This window comes from Mustela erminea, chromosome 9 (genome assembly GCF_009829155.1).
Source record: "Mustela erminea isolate mMusErm1 chromosome 9, mMusErm1.Pri, whole genome shotgun sequence".
NCBI lineage: Eukaryota > Metazoa > Chordata > Mammalia > Carnivora > Mustelidae > Mustela > Mustela erminea.
In genome coordinates, this window is record NC_045622.1 from 93673714 (window position 1) to 93700947 (window position 27234).

The following is a 27234-nucleotide window of genomic DNA, read 5'->3' on the forward strand; positions in this document are numbered from 1 at the left end:
AGTTAACCAAGCAAAGTGACAAAGTCAAGCAGAAGGTCTTTTTGGGGTGTGGTGCCAGCAGAAGATGAAAGGCCTTGCCCGGAAGACGGTCCCCAGGATTGGCTGCCTCAAGAGGGTGCTGCTTGCAGTTCCTCCTCCTCCTCTGTCCTGAACCTAGGTGCTTTGAATGGTGTTTTGGTTTGATTTTTCGGTTGGTTAGTTTTTGAAGTGATAAACTCTACTTGTCTGCAGTGTCTGGTTGGGTCCAGAGAAGAGGAAGGGGGAGGTGAGAGAGGGCCCGCTGGGTGGGGAAACCTCATGGGCAAACTTGAGTGGGAAAAGGGACCTCGCTGTTGGGACAGCACATTTGGAAGCTGGGCGTTTTCTTTCTCTCTAGTAATGTACTGTGCTTGAAAAAAGGCGTGTATTTTTCCAAACCATGGGGTTGTGGGAAATGCCCACACTGTCTGGGCTTATGCATAATCTGATTTAATTTTCCCTGTAAAATTACTTTTTTATCAAAATATGATTAGGAGAATAAGTGATAGTTGTCTTATTTTGTATCCCTTTCACTGCCTTTGTCAGATAAAAATGCAGGAAGTTGCTGCTGTTTTATTAACTTGCAGCCTGCATGCTTCTCTTTGTTCTTTGTTAAATATGAGCTGGCATGTGTTAAGACTACGTTAGCATTTGCTCTTTGGGACTTCAGTGGTTTCTAAATTCAGCACTGCTAAGCCGCTTCCCTGTTTGCTTGAATCAATTGAGGCTGCTATTTTTAGCAACAAAAGGGAATTGAAATAGCAAATTTTTTTTCATGTAATAGATCCCCAGGAGGAATACTGATGCAAGCTCTCTGTCATTTTCTATTCTCCCCATCCCCCAAAAGCACTCAGAGGAAAGGCAGCTGTCATGGTTTGCGGCAGTATTAATCTTTAATCAATCGAGTGTTTTCTGCATTCAGGTGTTCAGGGAGGGAAAAAAAAGGGTCAGAAGAAGGAACCTGCCTAGAATAACTAAGCTCTTATGCATGGGCTCTGCAGTCAGAATTTGGTGGGTAGTGGCAGGGAAGAGTCAGAAGAGCTAAAAATAGCATATTTGCTTCCAGTGTTTCTCTAGTCTATTTTTGATGTTTGATTTTGATAAGGTTGATTGGGTGCTTACTAAAAATATCTGTTCTTAGCAAGTTGAGGACAAAAAGAGTAGAATATTTTTAACCTACACAAACTAAAGTATTTTTGTTGACTGTTTAAGATCTGGAAGCTAAGCCCTGGTCAGTTGCCAGTATTTTATATAATCTGTAACAAGCTAGACACTTCTGGATGCCAAGTTGGGATATTCTTTATAGTTGTCAGTTTTCATCTTCACAAAGGCTTGCAAATTCGGGTTCTGCTGTTATATTTATACATGAAGACAGAGGCCTTTTTTTTTTTTTTTTTAACCTCCCTTTTCCCCCTCCCTTTATTCATTTCCTCTACCTCAGTTCTGCCCCTGGCCATCTTACCTACCCTCAGAGCCAGTAGGGATAGGGGCGGTGCCTGTAGCTTCTTCCTGTGTATTGTTGAAAACTACCTTACTTACCTGCTTACTCCATAACAAAATGAAATCTGAGAATACTCAGTGTTAATGGAGGAAGCAAATCTTAATGACAAGAACAATGAACTGTCGCTACATTGGTAATTTGCCATGCTTTCCTAAACCATTCTGGTTCATCTCCCCTTCCCCTTAATTCTGCTTTGAATTTGTTCACTTCATAGCCACACTGGCACAATATGAATGAAGTAGCTCTCTAACACTGAAAACAATTTCTTTTCAAAGATAGCCTCAGATTCATCTACAGAAAATGTGTCTCTGCAGATTCATCATAAAGTTAAACTTCTCTCTGCTAAATTTCTTAAATTTCATTTTAGATCACTACTTGATGTTGAGAGAGGCCGAGGGATATATGGGGTTCTGTATAGTAGGTGACTGGACATTATTACAAGGAAAAAAAAAAAAAGCTGACAAAATAGTGGGTAGTATCCTAAGAGGCTAGTTTTCCATTCATAATCTTTTTTCATTCATTTACTCATTCATTCATCCACTCATTAATCATCTACTTTTTGCAAGGCACTGTGCTAGCAGTTAGACTGTGGTGACCCCGGCAGACCCTTATATAAACCTTTGTGATTAATGTCATGAAGGGAGGGGGAGTATGGAGCACTGTGGGGGCAGAGAGCTAGGAGATTCTGTTTGTCAGAGCTCAAGGAAGCCTTAATGGGAGAGGAGATGTTCAAGTGAAGACCTCAAGGATGGGACAGAGACACTGGTTGGAGTGAAACTGGGACTAGAACAAGACTTTTGTGAAGAGAGAACTTGTTACTTTGTAGGTAATTTCAGCGTGTCCGGGGAAGTGAGTGGTAGGAGGAACGTGATGGGTGTAAGGTAAGCTCATGGAAGACTTCGTGAAGAGTAAGGGTAGTGGGAAGCCATTGACTGGTTTTAGGCAGGGAAGTGATGTCAGATTTGCCCTTTGGAGGGATCACTTCAGCTGCAGTGAATTGGAGAGGAACAGGTGTGGGAGCAGGCGAATGACTGAGTGGCTGTTGGGGTAGTTATTGTGGGAGATGAATGATGGTAGCCCCGGGTGGTGCAGCCGGGAGAAGTGAATGGATTTGTGTTTCAGGTTTTATGTAACTGGCAAGAGAGAAACACTGTCACTTCTTGACAGAAGAATGAGATCATAAAAATGGTGTTTGAGAAAGATAATTCTTAACTATGTAGCCCATGAACTAAGTGAGAAAGGACTGAAAGGTTCATTGGACAAGCCTGTGTATGTTGGGATGATAGCTTAGGTTGGGGTGATAGCTATTATGAGAAAGAACTGGATGATATGAATGAGGTACCTTGAGCAAATATTCTTGCAGTCATGTGAGTTGTAAATATTTTATTTTAATAATCGACTTCATTGACAGCTTACTCTTGCTTTTCTGGGCCTATAGTCATGACTTTAACAAGAGAGAAGTTTACTTTTCACCCAGCTTAAAGAAAATTAGAATATGTTTGATTCTCTGTGGGAAGCAGTAAAAAAGGAAACGATTAATTAAAAAAACATGGTAATTCCATGGAGTCCTCAGGAAGGAACCTTGATTCCTATGAGTATGCACCTTCCCTTTAGCCTGTGGCTTCTACCCTCAAGGTTACTTGTGGTTCAAGACTGCCAGACTTCTGCCATCACTTTTGAATTGGCTAGATGAAGGTCAAAAAGGGGCCTCTCCCTGCTCAGTCAGCTTCCTGGCTGTGAGCAGCCATTCACTGTAATTTGAGGGGCTCATATTACCGCTTGGATCTTATATCCAGAATCGAATACCAGCCACACCTGGCTGCTGAGGAGTTTGGGAAATAGAGTCTATATTCCAGGCCACAGTTGCTGGAAAGAAGGAAGGGAAGACAGTTGCCAACTGGGCTCTGGCCCAGATGTGCATATAACATGAGAAGGAGTCGTCCCCGGGGGTATTTCAGTACTTGGCACCTTATTTCATTTTGGCTGACTGCTTAATTTTTTCATTTTAAGAAACCAACAGAAAAACAAGCAGTACTTCTAGTATGAATGATGTGGGAGCTGCTGGTCTTTGCTTCATTGGTTCCCATTGCAAGGTGGTAGGCATTTCAGAGTTAGATCAAGTATTTCCCAGAGCAGAAGATGATCTTAGGTACTGCATTGACGAATTTTAAAAATTTAAAACTTTTTTCCCTTTAAGTTTTCATTTATTTATTTGTGAGAGAGAGAGCACAAGCAGGCAGAGGCAGAGGGAGAAACAGGCTCCCCACTGAGCAAGGAGCCTGATGGAGGACTCCATCTTAGGACCTTAGGATCATGACCTGAGCTGGAGGCAGACGCTTAACCGACTAAGCCACCCAGGCATCCCGAATTTTAAAAATTTTAATGGTTACATATATACATACACATTTTACACTAATATTCTATTTAATGGTAATTAAAACTGGTGGTCTTTTACAATAATCAAATAATTCAGTAAATAGTAGTCAAGTAAGTTTTCTGTTAAATTTTATTTTTAAGAACTCTGTTTTAAGAAAATATTAAGTGACCTTGAGAAACAGGGGATTAAGCAGTGCTACACTGATTTTTGGGAAAGTGGAATAGATAAAAGAGTCTGCTGGCTCAGTTTGTACCATTTTTCTATTCGTGGTAGGAAAGGACTTCTTTGTTAGAAAGGCAGAATACGCACATGGGTAAAAAATATCAACAGTAGGAAGGATAAAAAATAGTAATCTATTTCATGTCTTTTCCCAATGTCCCAGAAGCAACATTAAAAGACTTTTGATTTAAGATCTGGTATGGTTTGATTAGCTTCCTAAAATTAATAATGGTAGTTGACTCCCCAGACAATATGGCATCATCTTAATAGAGAGAATCACACTATTATTTTATGAAAATAAAAAATTAATGAACTCGATTAGGAGATTTTTCTATCCAACTACCAGCTGCTATATCTGCTACCACTTTAGGAATATTTGTGGCTTTAAAGCAGAGAATGGATCTTGTAAAGCAAAAGCAGTAGGACAATCCTTGTCTCCATTGTCTGTCTTAAATAAATAAATTAAAATTCTTTTTTTACATCAAATGAGACTTTTCTGATTGACTGAAGTTTGACCGATCACTTGGTCATGTTTTTACGTTATTGCAAACACTTACCTACAGTATGACATAGAGAACTAAAGAATTTGTCACTTCCTTTGATGGAGAAGGGGTAGTTGATCCCCCATTGCGTGGCCATTGTGTAGGTGACTGATTATTGTAGAACTACAGTGGTGCTTACAGAGATGACTAAGGAAGCCTCTGAGTTTCCAGTTTTATTTTTAAATAAAAAATACACAAAGAAATACTTTGTGTCCATAAAAATAATTTTTATACTTTTCTGTTTTCTTAGGAAAAAAATGTACTTGTGAGGTAATATTTGGCTCATCTATAACTATGCAATGCTGGATTTGATTTGAGACTTAGAATATAGGAAAATGATATATTTTTTAAAGACTTATTCATTTTAGAGAGAAAGAGTGCACGAGAGCACGTGCAGGGCAGAGGGCGAGGGGAAAGAAGTAGACGCCCCATTGAGTGTAGAACCCTACACTGGGCTTGATCCCAGGACCCTGAGACTGTGACCTGAGCTGAAATCGAGAGCTGGGTGCTCAGCTGAGCCACCCAGGAGCCCCTGGAAAAATGATATTTTTATCTATCTAAAAAGATCAGGCTAAATTTTTAATATTTATATCTGTTTAAAAGTCAGATTGTTTATGCTTAATATTTAAAGTCCTAACCAGAGGATAGGTGATTTATAGAATACCTGATATCCAGAATGGATCTCATATGTCGTTGTAGTCTCTAAAGTTGTGCACATAATAGTTTCTAAAAACTGTTCGTTTGATTTAGATTTGATAGTTGATAGCAGGAGATGATAGGAAGAAGTGTTCTTGCTGGGAGTATAAAATCAGTTTTTTTTGAGTAGTGTGTTTAGTATCTCATTCTCAACTAAAGTTAGTCTACTTTAGTATAATGTGTTTCAGAGGAAACTTGGGGAACTTCCCAGTTTTAAAATGATCAAATAACTGTATTTCTAGCCTCTTATATTTTGGAAATCCTCTCTAAAATTAGAACAATGAGAAACAGGAAGCTCCAGTTTGATGAGACTAGGGGACTTCTGAAATCCCTTATTCCCCAATAAGAGCAAATGTAGGTGGAAGAGTGGTCCCTCACTTCAGAGAGCAGACACCAGAGTGCTCACAGACTGTCCACCATTGGGAAGCACACAGCTTTGCTTTTGGATCTCAGAAAAGCACAATTAGAAGTGTCAGGTACTTCAATAGACAGGAGTGGGGAAGGCCACGGAGCCAGATGTGCTTGAGACTCGGGGAAATCGGGCACGGAAGAAGGCAGAGGTGAGGCACCTCACTGAGAGCAGGGGTTGAGGAAAAAGTCTGCAGACTAACAGCTGCTCACCTACCCAGCAGCCAAAAGATTGAAATGGGGAAATGCTTCTTAAGAGATAGTGAAGGGTCTCAGAGAAAAGATACTGACTTTTGTGGAATCTCTAATAAAAAAGCTGGTTTGCTCACTGGTTACCCTAGAGTGAGGTTCACATTGCAGTCACCCCATGTATGCACATGAGTTGCCATATTGATGCTTCCAAGATGAGACAGACCAAATCCGTCAAAAGGAATATAGAGGAAAGAGAATGTAAGGAGAAGAAAATGTTAATACAGTTGACCCTTGAACAACATGGGGATTAGGGAAATCCACGCAGTGCAGTGGAAAGCCTGCATTTTGGCTCCCCAGAAACTTAACTACAAATGGCTATTGCTGATTGGAAGCCCTACTGATACCAACAGTTGATAACATATATTTTATATTTTATGGATTAGCTGCCTGTATTCTTACACTGTGCTAGAGAAAAGAAAAGGTTATTTAGAAAATCATAAGGAAAACAAAATACATTTATAGTACTGTACTGTATTTATAAAAATCTGTGTATAGGTGGACCCATGCAGTTCAAGTCCCTTTTGTTCAAGGGTCAACTGTATATAAATAAAGTCTAGTTAATATCCTCAGAGATAAGAGAAGATAATAGGCCTATAATAAGAACAAGATACTCCTTAAAAAGAAAGAAAGAAAGAGGGCAAGAGTAATCAGAATAAAGGAGAGCTCTTCAAACTTAAAAATTTGACAGCCTAAAATTTAAAAGTCAATAGAAAGTTTGGAAGGTAAAGTTGAAGAAACTTCCAGGAAAGTAGAACAAAAAGAAAAATATGATTAATAGAGAAACTGTTATATCTAAATTCTGATTGATAAGAATTAGAGAGAAAAGTATGGGGAAGAAATTGTCAAAGAATCAATATAAGGAAACTGCCAGAATCAAAGATCATGGATTTTAAGGCCCGTCAGTGCCTAGCACCAAGGAATAGAAGAAAACCACTGAAAAATATATTATTGTGACAGATTGTTAAAGATTGAATGATAATCCTAAAAGCTCCGGTGACAAAAAAGCAGGTCACTTATAAATGGCCTGAACACAGAATGGTGAAACACTTTTTGAACAGTACTGGTGCTAGAAGATAGTAGAGAGTTGTCTTCAATTTTTTTTTTTTGTTGTTAAAAATTATTTCCTACTTAGAATTTTAACCTAGTTAAACTATTATGTATGAGGTTAGCATATAGACTTTCTAAAAAAAAAAAAAAAGGTATCCACAATCAAAAAAGTATCTCTTAAACTATCAAAAAAAAGTTTCTCTTAAGCTGTCACATGAATTTAATAGGATATTCTGGATGTTATATTAGAATAGAAGGACATTCAGTACCAAGAAAATCTGAAAAAATCTTTTGTTGAAAATACAGTAGTTCCGTCTTTTATCTGAGGTTGTGCTCTCTGTAGTTTCATTTAGCTGCAGTCAGCTGTGGTCCAGAAGCAGATGATCCTTCTTCTGACATCTTGTTAGAAGGTCACTAGTAGCCTAACACTACATCATGATGTCTACATCATTCACCTCAGTTCATTTCATTGTGTGGACATTTTATCTCACATCATCCCAAGAAGGCTGAATATAGTACAATAGGGTTTTGTGAGAGAGACCATATTCACATAACTTTTATTATAGTACATTAGAATTGTTCTATTTTATTATTAACATTGTTAATCTCTTACAATGCCTAACATAAATTGAACTTTATCATAGGTATTATGTCTAGGAAAAACCATAGTGTATATAAGGCGTGGTGTTCTCCATAGTTTCAAGCATCACAAGCGGTCTTGGAATGTATCCCCCATGGAAAAGAGGGGACTACTATAATATACCAATATTCGTTCATGAATTGTGACAAATATTAGATGTTAGTAATAGGAAAACCCGACTCGAAATATAGAGATCCCCCTGTATTATATTCACATTTTTTGGTTAAGTCTAAAAAACTATTCTAAAAAAGTTTATTTTAAAAAACTGTTTACAAAACTTTGTCCTTGGGAAGCTATTGGTGGATGTGATCCCTAATGAGGGAATAGAATAAGATCTAGAAATAAGATATTCAACAGAAGAGGGAGGCCAAAGGAATTCCCATGGTTATGTTCTAGAACAACAGCTGTGCAGCACAGTAGCCATTCCAGGGAGGAACAGGATAAAAGCTGGAGGGAACCGGGAAGTAATCTCTATGGGGGGGGAAAAAAAGGAAAAAAAAAATCATGGGATTGACTCTGTGGAAAATTGTACTGAGAGGCTGTTAGGGAATGGGAGATTTAAAAAGAAACCTTTGCAAATGGAAGAAAAGGCAATTTGACTATAGGAAAATAAAAATGTTGACCAAGAAAGGAAATGTAATTATACTATATTATTTGATTCACTAGTGAGTAATATATTTATCTAGCCACAATAATTGTTGTATGATAAGGAATTTGACTGGCCTTCATCCCTGGTCCTGGTGGGGAGAATCTAAATCCTTGGAATTTCCTGAGTGACAGGATTATCTTTATTATTCATGGTGGGCCCCGATACTTTGACAGAACTCATAGTGGGATCCTGGATAGGTTCAAGATGGGGGCTGGTCATGCCTAAAAACCAACCATGTGATTAGAAGATTGGAGGTCTGAGCCGTGTGACATCAGCTCAATCTTTCAACCTCTGGGAGGGAAGGGGGGATTGGGGGTTGAGGTCAGTGATACAGTCAACCATGCCTTTGTAATGGAGCCCATTAAAAATGCTGGATATTGAAGCTTGATGTGGCTTCCTAGTTGGTGAACATACTGGTGTTCTGTGAGGGTGAAGTGCCCTGATTCAGAGAGGGCACAGAAGCTCTGCATTTAGGACCTTCCTAGACCTTGCTCCTTGTGGCTGTTCACTTGGTTGGTCCTGATTTGTATTTTTTTTTTTTTTTTTTTGAAAAACTGTAATCACAAATTTTTTTTTTTAAGATTTTATTTATTTATTTGTCAGAGACAGAGAGAGAGAGAGCGAGTGAGCACAGGCAGGCAGAGGCAGAGGGAGAAGCAGGCTCCCTGCCGAGGAAGGAGCCCGATGTGGGACTCAATCCCAGGACCCTGGGATCATGACCTGAGCCGAAGGCAGCTGCTTAACCAACTAACTGAGCCACCCAGGCGTCCCCTGTAATCACAAATTTTTAAGTCCTGAGTCCTGTGACTTGTTTAGTGAATTGCTGAACCTGAGGAGTTGCAGGAACCCTGAATTTTGCAGTCAGTCAGCGTAGATGCCTGTCAGGACCTCTGAATTTACAACTAATGCCTGGTACATGGACAGTTGCGGGGGCCCATGTCCTAAGGCTAGTGTTAGAATTGAGTTACATTATTTATTTATTTTTTTTTTTTAGATTTTTTTTGGACAGAGAGAGATCACAAGTAGGCAGAGAGGCAGGCAGAGAGAGAGAGAGGAGGAAGCAGGCTCCCTGCTGAGCAGAGAGCCCGATGTGGGACTCGATCCCAGGACCCTGAGATCATGACCTGAGCTGAAGGCAGCGGCTTAACCCACTGAGCCACCCAGGCGCCCTTGAGTTACATTATTATAATAACGTACACACTGAGTATTGACAGAGCACGCTCTCCCGCCCCCCACAGAGCACTCTCTCTCGCCCCCCCAACCCTAAAAGCACAAATATCACTGTTCTGCAACATCTAATGAAATTCTGTATCTCAGTGGTTAACAGTGGCTGCTAATAAAACAACAAAGACAGATAACCAGACATGTGCCTCCTGATGTAAATATGTGTCATTGCTTGTGAAGTATTCTTACCAAAAACATCAAACTTGAATTTGATCAAGTATTGATAGGTAACCACTAGGGGACAGAAGAACATGTTATATGACATCAGGGGAATGTAATCAGTAAATGCCATGCTGGGAAAGTAATAGGACCCAGTATCTTCAACAACTAGTAGGGAAGTTGGGGGTTGGGGGAGGAAGGGGGGAGAGAGAGGGAGTAGAAGCAGAGGAGAGAGAGATGGAGATTGAATAAATAGATACAGAAAGGTAGATGGATAGATAGACCTATAGTCTAAAAGTAGACATTAACCAATTTTAAGTATGGAAGTTATTTAATCCTGATTTGACCAAATTATTAGAAGTTTTCTGAAACACTTGGGGGAATTTACATACTGATTAGATAACTGATGTTTGATTTGAGATTAGATAATTTAGTTAGGACTTATTATTTACAGTTTAGGAATGTGATAATGGTATTGTGGCTATTTTAAATAACATAATGAAGTTCTTATGAAGTCATATGATGTTAGTGATTTACTTAATCTGAGGTGGGAGGAAGTGGGTGGGGGTATAGAGTTGAAGCAACATTATTTAAAATCAAGTTGATAGTCTTTGAAGCTGGGTTATGGGTACATAGGAGTTTGTTATACTGTTTTTATTTTTTGATATGTTTGCCCTTGTGTAATTTGGAAAAAGTGTTTTTAGTACAAATACAAGAAAATCCTACTTTACTTCATAACTTGTTTTCCATAATTTGTAAATGGCTTGGAAAATCTCAAAGAAGTTTGAGGCACATCCCTAACAATTTGGAGGGGATAGCTATGCTCTGAATTTGTAACAAGAGTCATTCCAGTATTTCAGAGATAAGGTACCATAATGAAGCCTGACCCATTATATTTTCAAATGTTTCTGCTACATAAGATTTTTGAGGGGCACCTGGGTGGTTCAGTTGGTTAAGCATATGCCTTTGGCTTGGGTCCTGATCCCAGGGTCCTGGGATGGAGCCCCACATCAGGCTCTCTGCTCAGTGGCATGTCTGCTTCTTCCTCTCCCTCTGTGCTCTTCTTACTTTCTCTCTCTCTCGGTAAATAAAATCTTTAAAAAAAGAAAAAGGTTTTTGAGCTTGTAAGATAAATATACTTTCCTATAGAATAAATCATACTCTATTTCTTTTTATTGCCCATAATTTCAAAAAATTAAGTTTATTGGAGTATAACAGATATATATATAAATATGCATTTTTAAAGTGAATTCTTTCAGACTTTTATACCCAAATCAAGATAAAGGATATACATCCTCTACCCCAGAGATCCCTTAATGTCCCTTCCTTGTCATCTACCCCCTCACCCAGAGGTAATCAATATTCTGATTTCCGTCATTGTAGGTTAGTTTCACCTTTTTTTGGGGCGGGGGAGACCTTCATAAATGGAATCATAACAGTTTGCATGCTTTTATGTCAGGCTTTTTTCACTTGGCATAATGTCTGGGAGATTAGTGCATGTTTTGAATATATCAGTAGTTCTTTTTTATTGCTATATAGTATTCCGTTATATGAATATACCTCCATTTACTTATTCTCTTGTAGACCAATGTTTGGGCCTGTTTACCTATTATGCATAAATAAAGCTACCATGGACATTCTTTTGGTAGACATGATCCGTTCATACTTCTTGGAAATTGCTAGGTCACAGGGTATGCCCCTGTTTAGTTCTGGACCTAATGCCAAATAGCTTTTTTTCAAAGTGATTGTATCAAATTTACTGTGCCACCAGCAATGTGTGAAAGTTCCAGTTCCTCCACAACCTTGTCAAGACATGGTATTACAGCCCTTTAAATTTTAGTTCCTATGGTGGGTATTCTGTCTTAAATTTGAATCACTAGTGTTCCTTCATCTTTTACGTGCAAGTATTACACAGGTCCTCTGGTGTATAACTGGTGGGTCCTATCCTATGATTGGTTCTTCATTATAGTTCTTAACCTAAGCTGTTTTTTTCTTTTCTCAGTCGTCACAGGTAGTACTGATGGAATTGGAAAATCATATGCAGAAGAGGTAGGTAATTTTCAAGACCTTCTTCTTGGTATAAAAATAAAACAACAAATACAGGATGATCTCTTACAGTTGCTTTGATTTTTAAAGTTAAAAACAAATACACTGTTTTATAGTACAATAGATATGCTTTATTTCTCATCAGAAACCCCACACTTGCTCAAAGACAATTTTAATAAATTTTTGTGCAAAAATGAGTATAAAACTTTCTGTTCCAGTAAGTTGGAATTGGGGAAAATGTAGCATAGTTTTATTTTATATTGTGTAATTATGGACAGTCCTTCATCAGTTGTTTTGAGCTCTTTTCCAAAAGGAGGTTATGTTATTAGGCAATAGTTATATTTCCAGGCCAGTCCATGGCATCGTTTCTATATAAGGAAGACTAAGATTGATGAAAAGATATTGACAGACATGGACAAAGGGTTCAAGTTCTCTGTAATTTCATGAAAGGATAGGGACCGTGGTAATTTGAGGGCCATTGTACAAAGCAGTAGTGTTGGGAGTACTCTTTGAAGGCAAGCTTCCCTGCCCTCTGGTTCTGCAGAGGCATCATAGCTTATGATACCGCCCAATTCTGATGACAGTCTTGGCAGAGCTTTTTTAAAGCTTTTACGGGTGCCTGGGTGGCTCAGTCTGTTAAGCCACTACCTTCAGCTCAGGTCATGATCCCAAGGTCCTAGGATCTTGCCCCGCATCAGGCTCCCTGCTCAGTGGGGAGTCTGGTTCTCCCTCTCCTTGTGCTCTCTCTCTCAAATAAATAAACAAATTAAAAAAAATAAACCTGACTTTTAAATTATAGAAGTAGTAGGTACTATTTATTTATTTATTTATGAAAAATTATTTATTTTAGAGGGAGATTGTGAGCATGAGTGGGGGGGCGGAGAGAGAAGAAGAGAGACTCTCAAGCCAACTCTGCATGTAGGGCTTGAGCTCATGACCCTAAGATCATGACTTGAGCCCAAACTGAGAGGCATTTAACCCGCCACACCACCCAGATGCCCCAGTACTTATGATTTTAAAAACTAAAGCAGTGTAGATGGGTGTAAAGTGAAAAGTAAAAGTTTTATTCTTTCTGAAATCCTTTGACATTTGTATACTAGCTTGATTCAAAAAGACAGCCCTTTGGAAGACTCCTTTATAAAGTCTTCATTTTGAATTGACCATTCATTACTACTTAAGTTTATTTATTTATTTTTTTGTTGGGTTTATCATATTATCAGATTATCTTAAAATGAGAGTTTATCTGATTTCTGTTTTTTAATGATATGTACAGGTGTGATTCAATTGCTTGGTGTTTTTTATTGTTTCAGTTAGCAAAACATGGAATGAAGGTTGTCCTTATCAGCAGATCACAGGATAAACTGAATCAAGTTTCCAGTGAAATAAGTAAGTTTTTCACCCTCTTCTTTCATATTTACAAAAGGAACACAGCTAATCTAAGTTGAATGTTTTCAAGTAGGTATCTAGCACTGACGTATTTATAGTTGAGAACACTTCTTTCTTATGTTGTTAAAAGGTGTGCTTTAAAATGGGTCATCAACTTTTTTCAAATTAATATGGGACTGTTAAAATTTCCTTAAAATGTCTTTTCCTGACTCATTTAAGTTGTTTTTAGGAGTCAGCTTCTCTGATTATTTTTTCATGTTCTACTTAAACACCTGAATTCCTTTTCTGTTGCTTTATTTCAGTATTCTTGCATTTTTTTTTACTCTTTGACATCATTGCCTCTAAATTTTTTTTTATATATAATTGAAGAAAAATAGAGAAGGCAGCCTATATATATATATATATATATATATATCTTTTGCGCTTTCTTCTTAGTCAGCTGTGCTGGAGACCTGAATTGCTATGTAGCAAAGATTCTTAACTCATGTCTAATTAACCAACCCGATGGGTAAAGTAGTTCTGTCCATTCCTTGGTAGAGCACACCACTGTTCCCAAGGTGCTGACCGTTTGTGGTCGGTCGGCTTCTGAGTGTGAGGCTTTTGCACATTTCCCCCCACGAGTTAAGTTACTTGCTTTAAGAGTCAGCGCTGTGTGTTCCCAAACTTAGGCTGAATGCATTTATTATTTAATATTCCACACAGATGCAATATTTGTTTAAAAAGGGGGAGTTGTTTCTATGAAAACTAATTTGAGTGCTCTGAAAAGGGTGAGAAAAGCGAGTTCCTTCAGAAATCGGCTGTCAAATTAGGGGTGAACAAGACAAATGTAAACTAATTGGAAAAAATGATTAAAAGTAAGAAATTTGCTCTCGTTTCATATGTGTTGAAGTTTTTGCTACACTTTACAAGAACTGAAACTGCAATCATAAAGGATGCATTATGAGCGTGGGTGAGACAGGAGTCACAGACTTAAACTCTTATGGAAGGCAGGGGTCCTGCCTGGACGATTGGTGAATGAATTACATTTATGCAAGATTTAAATTAAGTAAAATGGTTACAACGTGTATTTATCGTTTTCTAGGATTCCCGCTTTAACTTGTGTGAGTAGCCAACTAACAAACTGCTCCAATTCTTTCAGATGAGAGAAGATTTCTTCTGTATTTTTTTTTCAGCGTTATTGAGATATAATTGATGTAGAACATTGTGTAAGTTTAAGGTGTACCACATAGTGTATTTTATTATTAACATTACTACCTACCATTAGCATTCATATGGTGCTTTATTATTTATTTATTCCCTCACATGTATTATCCTTTTTAAGCTTTCAAACATCCTTGTGAGGTGAATATTTTTGTTATTGTTTCTTTCCAGATCATAACTGGTCCTGCTGGATAGATTATATATATATGCACTTTATCTTTATGTAAAAAAAAGATCTTTACAAATACTGATATTAAGTATGCTAAATCTTGTTTTTTTTTCTTAAATTTTTTTTTTTAAACCCTGTTACGGTCATAGATTTTTATATCTTTAGCATTTAAGGATTTTAACTTTCAAGTTTTGAATTATGTAAACACAGCTCTGAAGGTTCAAGACATATAGTATTTGGCAGTTTGGCTAAGGTATGAATTTGACTTAAGCCATGGCACTGATGAGCCCCGTACAGTTAGCTTAGGTAGTTGAACTTTACATATTGCCTGGATCTTAACACTGTTTCTTTCTTAGTTACTTGTGCTCATGTGTATAATTAACTCTTACAGTGATAAAAATGTTGTGTTGGTGCATGTGTAGATAAAACTGACTGTTAATGAAAGCATTTGCTCATGGCTGGAAGTTAAGGTTTATAGGTGAAAAATAGAACCTTTGATGAAATGGAATGTTGAATTTTGAAATGCTGTGATCTGAACGAATCCACGGTCTACTTGATCCCAAGACAAGTAAAAGCTCCCTCATGACAGGCTTTGAGAAAGTGCTCCAGCCTGTACAAAAAATTGCTCAGCAGGCCAGAAGTATACTTTAATGATATTTGAGAATTTATTAGCTTGTGATATGAGGTGACATGCGACTATGGGCAGAGAGGTACGGTTCTGGATAAAGACAGGATCCTGTTCAAACATTTTCATGAAGGGACAGATGGTGATGCACTGAATTGACCTTTACTTTGTTTTCCTGGGTGTTGTATAAATTAAATGAGAAAGGTGGTATCAGCAGACCAGGTCGTCAGTTCTAAGCTGAAGAAATACAAAGAGGAGTTTATGTATACCTGTACAGGTTTTCAGCTCAGATGTAAATCATCTCTTTGTCAGGATAGTTTTTTCATGCACATCTCTATTCCAGGAGAAGGAGGGAGCACAATTTAATGTCGACGAAGACAGAATAACTCTGTTTATGCCTTTAGCACATCTTTATTGAATGCCTGTGTACCAGGCTCTGTGTTAGCTGGTCAGTGTACAGTGGTGAGTGTGGCAGAAGCTTTTCTTGCTTTCATGGAACTTTTATGCTGGTGGAGGAGACAGAGGAAAATAGGTAAAAAAAGCAAAAAAAACAAAAAAAAAACCAAAAAAACAAAGCAAAGCAAATCAGACAAATAAATAATTGCAGTTTGTAATAGTGCCATGAAAGAAACAAACAAGGAGAGAACACGGAGAGGTTCTCATTTTGTAGCATTGTGAATTTTATGACTGACCGGGTGTTAAAGGCCAGACTAATAGCCTCTTGCCCATATAGTGCCACTCCGGTTATGCAGCTGGAGCCTTAGGTGCCAAGAATATGCACTGGGCCCTCTTAGGGGGTGTAGTGCGGAGGGGTTGAATGTGCAAGCTGCACACGATAAATCCGCTCCAGCGTTCCTCTTTTCTTAAGCCTTTGAGTCCCTGCCTCTACATTATGCCAAGAAAGTTGTAGCCTCCCAGTCTTACTAGACGGAAGGCCGTCATGGAGTCCCAAGTTGCAGTCAGCCACCCAAGTCAACTCTTGGAGCGCCTTCCAGTTGTACGAGCTAACAGTTAAGTCCTAAATCTCTGGTGATTCCTGTCTTAAAAAAAATATCCCAGTCTGGTATTGGATTATGTTTTCCTTGGCCTAACACTCTTCAAATCATTCTCACCCAGATTTCCTAGCCATCTCCCAGTAAAAATGAGCACACTTGTGCAGTTATTTTTGTGTGTCAGCCACTACTTTATGGATCTGACTTTATCCTTGTTCCTCAAAGAATGCTTGTGATCTTACCCTGTTACGAGTAGCAGTAGGGGGATCGTCTGGTTGGGTCGTGAGGAGAAGAAGAATTCTCTTGCAAGGAAACTGCCTTAAAGTTATCGTGAGGTACCGCAGGTTCTTCTGTCCAGGGAAGACGAATCTCTTCCAACACAGGAAAGAAGGGTGTTTCTCTTTGCATTGGCAAGGGAGGCTCAGAATGGCTTAGGGGTTCAAGCTCCTTGGCTTCAGTTGAGCCCACCCAGTTATCCCATCCCGAGTCTTCTTCAGTGTTCTCACTTCCATACATGAGACGTGGTGAGTCTGGGAGCGCAGCTTACACACTGTAATTCTGCCCCTGGCTCAGTTAAAGCCGATGTTAGCAAGGGGAAGCCTGTGGCTGTAAAACATGAGGGTTTTTCCTAGGGCTGCCATAGAAGGCCTCTGCTTCTCTGCTCAGCAATGGGACTGAAAGCTTAAAGGCCCAAGCTGGTCATTTGAGATGAAGCTGTGCCATACTACAATCTCTGTGTTCATCACTTCTGCCCAACTCAAATATGACGGCCACTTGGTCCCTTAAGGCGCTTCTTCAGAGGACACGGTATTATAATCGGCAGCCAGCATTCATTTGATTAGTGGCGATGCGACTGCGTTATGGATCAAATCAGACCAATACCAGAAAATCCTTTGAGGTCTGTTTTTGGGGATCCCACTCCTGATACCAGTTTCTGTATCAGTCAGACTTGAGTCAAGAAACAGAAGTCAGACAAGTTAGTTTAACTAGGCTAACTTGTCTTTTCTAGTCCAGCCCTCACATTCACTCCAGGAGGTTAAACTCCTCCCTCCTTTCCTACGTGACGGAAAGAAGAAAAGAGGAAAGGAGGGGACTGAAAAAGGAACCACATGCCAACTGAGAAAAACCAGGACTCTTCTGGGCTCCTGTCACCTTCTGACTCTCCACTGTCATTATGTAAACTTGGGGATTCTATTTCTTTAGAAGCAATTTCTTGTGAGTGTGGAGGACAACCTACTTACAAAAGTTCTTCAGGAGAATTTTTAAAGGATTATATATAGTTTAGTAGGGAACTAAATGTTTTGCCAACAATGGATAAGTGCCTTCTCGGGATCAACTGCTTTGATGAATTTTCGCTTCTTTTTGAGGATAACTGTCACCTGTTGAATTAATACAAGCTGAGAGTCAACACATATATAATAAGCTTCTTTTATTATCTTTGTTAGCCAGGATTATTAATATATTTAGTATTTGGTCAATTTTGATTTGTCAAAGCAAAACCCTCCTAGATAATGTTTGAACTCTGAGCTATATTTTTACTTGCAAAAAGCACAATGCAAAGACTAGCTTTTAGAACAACCTATTGGCTCACAGAATAGAGAGATGGTGATATTTACAGTTCATATTAGTACATGGCAGTTGGTAATTCTGATTGCATTCACTTTAATTAGCTTTGATTAAAAAGAATACAAATTCTGTCTTTGATTAAAACAAATAAAACAAGGGGTGTTTGGCTTAGTCAGAAGAGCATCTGACTCTTGATCTCTGGTCAGGTCAAGAGTCTAAGCCCCATGTTGTAGAGATTACTTGAATTAAAAAACAAACAAACAAACAAGGTGTTTCTCTCTTTTTGTTAATTATCTTAGGGTGTAAAGCTCTGGGATGACCCTGTAATTCCGTGGTCTCTTAAGAAATGCTTTTAGAAATGTAAATCTCACTAGTCAGGTAGTCAATAGAGGGATAGGGTTAGGTTAAAAAAGAATCACTTTCATTTTTTCAAACCTTACCTCTGATCAAATCTGTATAGTTAGGTATAGATTTGACCAAATAAGTTTGTTTCACCATTTTCTGATGCACTCTCAGTATCATTAATGTGATGCCTTGTTTTATTTAGCCTCTTTTATTTACATAAGGACAACAAGGTAATAGTAAACCATTTTACTTTCATGTTTAATGAAACTAGAACCACATAATGTCAGGGTCAGAGAGTTGACCATGCAGCCTCTAGAATCTCAAATGTTTTTCTGGCACTTCTGTAGTTATCAGAAACATTTTTATTGCCCTTGCAGTTCCCATATTCTAAAGTAAAGAACTACCAAGAACCAAAAGCCTCCCAATTTGTCTGTGGTGCCTCTGATTGTAGAGGTATCCTCTTACTCCAAGATCCCCAGATTTGTCAACGTTTCCAGAAAGTAACATTCTGTACCACCCATGAGACCAAGGTCCCAGAAGATCCTGGCTACCACGTAGGTGCCAGGACAGTTTCTTTGAAGCATTGTTTCTACATATTGGAGTGGAATTATTGTTCCTTACTAGTGGGCTTGTCATGCCTAATTAAATGAGATTTACCATTAAATGAAACGTTTCTGGCATGGTCATGGTTACAAATTTGTTTTATCTAATTATATCCCGGTAGGAGGAAGGATAGATTCTTATTGAGCCTATGCAAGTAATTACATTGCCATGTAAGGTGAAGAACTCTGTAAGGGCCTGTATGCCATCTAACCATCATTCTGATTAGTTTTGCAGACAAGGCCAATCAATATGTCTTGTATTTTCTATACAGTTTCCATCTTGAGATTTTCCTAAACAATTGAATAGTTTATGTTCCAGTTGCTATTGCTGCATAACAACCACCCCAAACTTACCAATGTGAAATAAAACTGTGTTAGTTGCTCAGAAATTCTGCTGATTGGGAGTTTCGTCAGGACTCGGGGAAATGATTCTTTGGCTTCTCATGGCATTACCAAGTTCCCTAACTGTGACACTCAGTAGCGGAGAGGCTGGTTCAAAAGATTTAAGATGGCTTCTCTCACAGGGCTGGTGCCGTGGTCGTGAATGACCGGAAAGCTGGACAGAGCTGGAACTGTTGGCCATGGTGCCTTTGCATAGCTTGCCTAGCATGGCCAGATCTGGGGAGCTGGACTCCTCACACGGTCACTGCATCCCTCACAGTGGATGTTGCAGGACAACAAATCACACGCTGATGTCTTTTTGTGGCCTGCCCTCAGAACTCACACAGCATTACTTTTGTCATATTCTGTTGGTCAAAGCAGACACGAGCCTGCCCAGATCCCAGGTGAAAAGAATAGACTCCACCTCTTGATGGAGGAGTGACTTGGTAACATTGGAAAAGAGCGTGTGGGAAGGGAGATATTTTTGGAAAATAAAATCTGGATCTGGAGAATACAATCTGCCACAGTTTATAAGCTATATTTTTCTCGATTTCTGGGGGATCAGTTGGAGCAACACACCATTCCAAGAGTGCTTTGCTCCAGTTTGCCTAAGGACAGTCAGCCACCAAGGAAGGATGCGGGGGAGTAAAAAATTAAGAAAAAAATGTTTTCTTAAAACCACTATTAAAGTTTCTTCATTGACCTCATTCAGTTGCAAAATTAATTCTTATTCCATTGGATCTTGGGGCAAGAGCATTAAAGAGTCCTATAGGTACTGACTCGGTTTCCTGGTATATCTGTCCCATAGTCTGAGCTTGGTGGCAGTGTCAGATTATGCTGGGAAGGAAGTCTTAAACAGGAGTTGACTCTTTACAGCATCCATGGAGGTCAAGAGTACTACAGCAGGCCTCCATCTACCGAGGCTGTTCTTTGGGTGTTCTTCCTAAAGACTCAGTTCTCTGACCTCCAGCTTATGGGCCTCTAGCTTTTGGCAAACTTGAAGGAAAAGTAGGAATCCACCTGGTTAATAAGACTGATGGTCTCTGGTTTACTTATTATAATAATTAACAGTGTCAGAAGAGAATACCCAATTCTGGTATAATAGAGAGCTAATTAATTATTTAGTGTTTTTTCTCAGGGCATGTGCCTTATGGTGGACACTAAAGACATTGAAAAAGCTCCAGGGACTTCTATAAAGTGTGTTTTAAAATTGTCACCATTTAACCATAATCTTAGATATCTTTTTGTTCATAGCTGTGTGCCAGGCTGTGCACACGAGCATGAATATGTTTCTGTCCATCCTGAAAAGTATACACATATTGAACGATATTCATTATTAGTCAGACCATGGCTCTTCCCACGTTGTGGGTAAACAGGGCAGCTCTCGTAAGAGAGTTGAGCTAATTAAAGATACAGAAAATATACTACATGTCTAGTTTTTTTCCTAATAGCCTCTCTGCTCAGTAGTGCTCTAGTGGCCATCTGGGAAATACCAATGATGGTTTGACTATAACATACACTTTAATCAATTTCATTATTTTTGATTTTATGGCCCAAATATGTGAAGGTAGCAGCATAAAGAGTTGCCAGGAGACTAGTGATTATAGCAAAATATAAGCATAAATCACAGGTGCCCAAGACAAGAAATGATTAGAGTGGTGGTTTAAGTGACAGTCAGTAAAATAAAACATAGCCTTAAGAAACAATAATTATTAGGAAATCCAGCTTTTTTAGAATCGAGAAACTTTTGTTAAACAATGATTCAAGGGCATGACAAAAGTCAACAGAGAAGCTTAAAAAGTTAACAGGCTGTTAGAAAGTGAGAGTGTTTTGGGGAGATAAGGAACCTTTGTTGGCCAGGCTGGACACTGGTGATTCAGAATAATTTTTTTTTACAGCTTTCTCATTAAGAGAAGACTATATTATCAAAGATCAAGTTTCTTTTCAACAACTTGTTTCAAATTATTTAATTCATAAGCTTTCTTTGTGGATTTTAATGTATTTTATATACTTACTTATACATATATTTAGATAAGTTAACATTTTCCCCCAAAGCTTAAAATGCATTAACTTTATGTGCTGCTATTACTTTGTAAGAAAACTCACCTATCACAGTGACTTTGCCACCTGAATTGGGGTTTTCTTTAAGATGCCTCCTTCTTTAACTCACTGTGATATTAATATAGTATCTTAAGGTCAGTTAAGGATCATAGAAGTTATATTTAAGTAGACAGTGTGGAGCAATACGGTCATTATTGATACCAAGTTTGTCCAAAAGATGACATTTGCAAATTTTACACCGAGGACAGGAAGAGTAATTAACGTCAGTGATTTGCAGTATTGTCTAAAGTTTTAGAAGAGGCTGTCCTTTCATGAAGATACCAACGGTCATAACTTGAAATAGTTTGTGGAAGCTGGAATAGCAAAGCTAACTGATAAAACCTATGTAGAAAATTTAAAAGTTCAAAGAATGAGTGAAATGTTGCAATGGCATTAAATTCCAGACTGTGATATGATCAGAAAGAAGAGATATAGCCGCTTTTAAAATTAAAATGGTCAAACCAGTTCTAATTTGGCCGTTTTACCTTAATTAGGACTTACGTGTATATCTTAGATTCTTATGTAATTCTTTGTTTATATACCAATTAATAAAAATACTTCAAAAGTTTATTAGTACATTTAAAAAAACTACTAGTTGCTAGCCAAATATCTGTTTGAATTTTTTACTGTCCTTTCTCAAGCTGGCCATTTCTGTGAGGATAATTTTTCTCAAATCTCTAGTACATTTTGAAGCATTAGAAGTTTTGTTCTTGTCTGGTCATTCTTGAATTTTCTCTTCTCAGATTTAAGGGAACAGTGATTAATCTCTATAAGCCACTCAGAAGAGGCTTTAAAAAATACAAAATAGTTGATTGACGGTATTGTTCAAGTCTCCTGTATCTTCATTGATTTTTCTGTGTACTTGCTGTGGGGAGGGTGTTGAAATCCCCAACTATAATTATGGATTTGTCTGTTTCTTTGTGTCTATTTTTTTGTTATTAGATGCATTAACATTTAGGGGTGATATGTTTTCTTGATGAATTCATTCCTTTATCATTATGAAATGAACTTTTTTATTCTTGGTAATATTCTTTGCACTGAAATCAGCTTTGTTTATCTTTCTTTTGGTTGGTGTTATTATGGTATATAAATTTTTTCTGTCTTTTCTTTTAACCTATATGTGCCTTATATTCATTTATTTATTTTTTATTATTTTTTAAAATTTTTATTGTGTTATGTTAGTCACCATAAAATACATCATTTGTTTTTTATTGTGCTTTATATTTAAAGCATAATCTTTAAATAAATCTTTAAATCTTAAAATTTAAACAGCATAGATTTGGTCATTTTTTAAAAAAATTCAGTTTAATGACTTCTGCCTTTTAACTGGGGTTCTCAGACCATTTACACTTAATGTTATTGTTGATAGGATTGGGTTAAGATCTACCCATTTACTCTGTTTTTTGTTCATCTCATCTGTTCTTTGTTCCCTTGTTTGTTTGTTTTTTCTGCCTATGTTTGGATTAATAACATGTTTTTAATCATTCTTTATTATTGGGGCACTTGGGTGGTTCAGTTGTTAAGTGTTTGCCTTCAGCTCAGATCATGATCGCAGGGTCCTGGGATCTGGTCCCACATGGGGCTCTCTGCTCAGCGGGAAGCCTGCTTCTCCCCCTCCCACCCCTCCTGCTTATATTCTCTCTCTCCCTGTGTCTTTCTCTGTCAAATAAAATGAAATAAAATAAGATAAAATTAGATAAGATAAAATAAAATAAATCATTCCTTATTTCCTTCCTTGGCTATTGACTGTACATATTTTTCTTTGTTTTTAGTGATTGCTTTAGATTTAGCAATGTTTACCTTGTCACAGGCTACTACTACTTGATGTAGAGCACAAGAATGTGATGACAGTATACTCCCATTCCCCACTGTTTTATTTATTTCTATATATGTTATGAATTGTATAACATTTTTGCCATAGTCAACTATATTTTAGAGAGAAACTTATTTTTTATTTTTTTAAGTGTTCTTTATTTACACACATTATTTCTGATGCTATTCATTCCTTTTTATGGGTACATAATTCAGTCAGGAATCTTATTTTTTTTCTTACCGGTCTGAAAAACTTCCTTTTATATCTCTTAAAGTGCTGGTCTGCTACTGATGAATTTTTTTTTTGGTAAGTCTGAACAAAAACATTTAGCTTTGAATGTATTTTCTCTGGGTATAAAATTTTACGATGACAGATTCTTTCTTCCCCTTTCACTACTTTACTTTGCTTCATTGTGTTCTGGTCTGTAGTGTTTTTGAGAGGTCTGCTGTTATTTCTTTTTTCTTTTTTAACTACATTGTGTAAGTCACTTTTTTTTTCTTCTCTGGTTACTTTTAAGATTTATCTTTTTATTAGCAGCTTTAAGGAATTTGAGTATTTTGCCCCATGGTGTACTTTTCTTCATGTTTCTCCTACTTGGAAAAGATTGAGCTTAAATTTGTATGTTTGTAATTTTCATTATATTTGGGAAAATTGGGGCCATCAAATATTTTTTCTATCCTTCACTCTCTTTTTAGGATTCTAGGTATACATATATTGAATGGATTGAAGTTGACTCTCAACTTACTGATGTTGTCTTCTTTCCTTTTCTTTTTGGGGGAGGGGTCTCTTTTCTCTGTGTTTCATTTTAGAGAGTGTCTATTGCTGTCCCTTTACATTCATTAATCTTTCTTTCTCTAGTTTCTAATCTAATGTCTAGTTTCTTAATCCTGTTAGTGTATTTTTTTAAATTCATATATTTTATTTTTCTCTCAAAGTTTTAGGTCATTTTTATATCTTCTTTATCTCTTTTAAAGATGTTTGCCCTTTCCATTTTTGAACATACACCAGCCCTTATATGTGGGGGATGTGTTCCAAGACCCACCCCCCCACACCTGAAACTGTGGGTAGTACTGAGCCCTGCACATACTTTGTTTTTTTTTTGCATATCTGCACTTAGGATAAAGCTTAATTTATAATTAGACGCAATAAGAAATTAACAACAAAATAATAGAATAATTACAATATACTGTAATAAAAATTATATGAATGTTAGTCTCTCAAAATATTGTACTGTCCTCACCCTTCTTATGGTGATTGGAGATGACAAAATGCCTACATGATGAGATGAAGGACATAGGCATTGTGACCTCGCATTGGGCTACTGTTGACCTGCTGACGATTCATCAGAAGGGGAAACATCTGCTTCCAGACAGTAACTGATTGTGGCTAACTAAAACCTTGGAAAGCAATACTGTGAATAAGGGAGGATTACTGTGTATAGTGTGCTCTTGCTCTTGTTTTATCCTTGTCTTTCTCTTGCTGTTAGTCTCACTCATGCTCTCTCTGTCCACTGTCTGGTAATTCTAGGGGCTCTGTCTTACCCACATGCTTAAGGCTCTTTCCTCAACTCGGGGGAACTGCTGCTCTCTATTTGAGTCCCTGCATTCTAGTCTAAAAAATCTGTAGGCAGTAAATTAGGGCAGCTGCAGGGCTCACCTCATTTGTTTCCCTTCTTGTGGATATCAGTGTCCTGAACTGTCTATCTTGCACTGACTGAAATCCATTGTTTCACATATTTTGTCCAGTTTTTTTCAATTTAAGGTCATGGGGTAAATCTAGTCTGTTATACCGTCGTGGCTGGAAACAGAAGAGCCTCATATCCTCCTCCCTTTTACCCTTACAGATCCTTATAGATTTCCTGGTAAATATAATTATTATCTTTGCACATGTCTATAAATATTTGGTCTGCATTAAGCTTTTTTTTTTTTTTTTAAGAGTGCATTTATTTGTCAGAGAGAGAGAGAGCATAAGCAGGGTAAAATGGAGCCTGATGCAGGACTCGATCCCAAGACCCTGCAATCATGACCTGAGCTGAAGGCAGATGCTTAACTGACTGAGCCACCCAGGCGTCCCTGCATTAGGCTTTAAGGAAAGAACAGGACTAAATGTTTGTGCACGTTTTCCCTGGGCTTGGTATGGTTAAGGGGGATGGGTCCACTTTGCAAGTGTTGCAAGTGTTATTTTGGTGACCTAAGAACCCTTGTGAAACATTTTAGTATTCTTAATCTTGCACAGAAAGATACTTTTGAAATTTAGTTGATGTTCCAATTTTGGCACAAGTGGTTTTCAGAGCTAATGTGGGATCCTCTTGTAAACTGTCCAACTAAATCATTTCGCCAAGTGTACCTTATTGCCACTTCATTACTGTTTGTTACCAATCGTTTACCCTGCTAGAGAACAACATCTGTAATATGGGTGGATATTTTGTTAGAAATGTAGCCTACCTACCAATTAGTTGGCCCAGCCAAATGAGCATGTGTTGATCTGCATCTGCAATTAAGGCAGCTGCTTGAAATTCACTGTTCTACAGCTGGCATTAAGCGCGTGGGAGTGTACTGTGCTGTGGCCAGACGCGAACTATACCTCTTAATTAAGACATTTGCTTATGTTTGCATGGTTTCTTTAAAACAGCGAGTGGTCTTTCCAATTGGATTATTGATGGCTCGGTAACTTTTATGTAAAATAAAACTTTTTTTAGTTGAGGAAATATGGGGCCAAGGTGTTCTGAAATGAGTCCCATTTAAGTAGATGATTGGTGTTTCTCCTCCCACTTGAAAATTATTAGTTGTTATTCTAAGTGGATAATTGTAATTTGGGGTACGGACTTAAACTATAAAAGATTTCGTAGAAAGGCATACTCTTTGGGTGTATTTATAAAGTTCTTCAGGACTTTCATGTAGGGATTGCTTCTCTTTTCATCATGGAAAGAAAGTACTTTGAAAGTTTGATGGAAAAGGTTCACTTTAACTTGATTTTTCCATCCAATAACGTTATATATTTTCTTGTCAATTATCCACCATTTTAATAGTTTTATACCATTACTACTTAAATGCCAAGTTTATGTTACATGCTACTCTTTATAAATCTTTAACTACCAAGTACTAATTTAAATGACTTAGTGCTAAATCTAATACTAAAATGAAAGGGAAGATGAATCCATTAAAACCAACAAGAAATTTCATAAATTTTGTATTCTTTTATTCCTTCACTGTTAAGAAAAATCTACAGAATTAATGTCTAATGACAAAAGGCTAATAGTATTAAAGAATGTTGATGTCTTATCAGCTTTCATTGTGTTTCCCTTCTGTTTAATGCTGTAGTGATGTGTAAAATCTTAAATGTAATCATCCTTCAATAACTGATAAAAATATTAAGCCACAAAATGTAAGTATATTCATTTTGGGGGAACACTGAGTGGAATCACATTTAGGTATGTGTACTTTAGAAAACGTACCCCGCATGATTTTAAAGGTCATTCCTGTTTAGGAACTACTGATAGACTAAACCCTTTTTTAAATATGGAAACTAAGTCTGAGAAACCAAGTCTTACTTAGCTAATGACCGAAATGGGCAGAATCTTTGGCTTCTTGTGCTATATTTTCCATTACCCCTCTGCTCTTAATTTGTGCTTTAAATGTTGTAGCTGGGGAACTAAGTGACAATTTGGGGGAAGTAAATATTGCCCAAGCATAGTGTCATGGTTACATAGCATCACGAGTTTAAAAAAGCAATCTAAACTCAAATTGTATCATGACTGTGTTGAATCACAGTTAATTACAGTCAGTTGTTATCATTGGGTCAATTTTAGGATTGTGAGCATTTTTATTAAAATGGACGTATTTATTCCTTTCCATTTTAAAAAAATTTTTGAATAATTTTTTAGATGACGTGCAATGTTATATCAGTTTCAAGTGTAAAACAATGATTCATATCTCTATACATTACGGTATGCTTACCACAAGTGTAGCTTCCTTCTGTCACCATACAACACTATTACAATATCATGGACTGTATTCCCTATGCTGTACCTTTAATCCCATGATTTATTCATCTCATAACCAGAAGCCTGTATCTCCCACTCCCTTTTACTCATTTGCCCATTCTCCTACAACCCTTCCTTCTGGCAACCATCAGTTTGTTGTCTATAAGGCAGATTCTACTTTTTGTTTGTTTATTCCTTTGCTTTCTTTTTTTTTTTTTTTTTAGATTCCACATATGAGTGAAATCACGTAGTACTTTTCTTTCTCAGTCTGACTTATTTCATTTAGTATAGTATC

General features: G+C 37.6%; 1 protein-coding gene across 1 annotated transcript in view; it reads left to right on the plus strand.

Annotated features, from left to right (window-relative positions):
* The window catches only part of HSD17B12 (hydroxysteroid 17-beta dehydrogenase 12), a 160655-nt gene that overhangs the window by 44784 nt on the left and 88637 nt on the right, over positions 1-27234 (plus strand). The window contains exons 2-3 of the mRNA XM_032360519.1: positions 11735-11781; positions 13089-13164. Of these exons, the coding sequence (XP_032216410.1) occupies positions 11735-11781; positions 13089-13164 (123 nt within the window). The remainder of the gene's footprint in view (positions 1-11734; positions 11782-13088; positions 13165-27234) is intronic.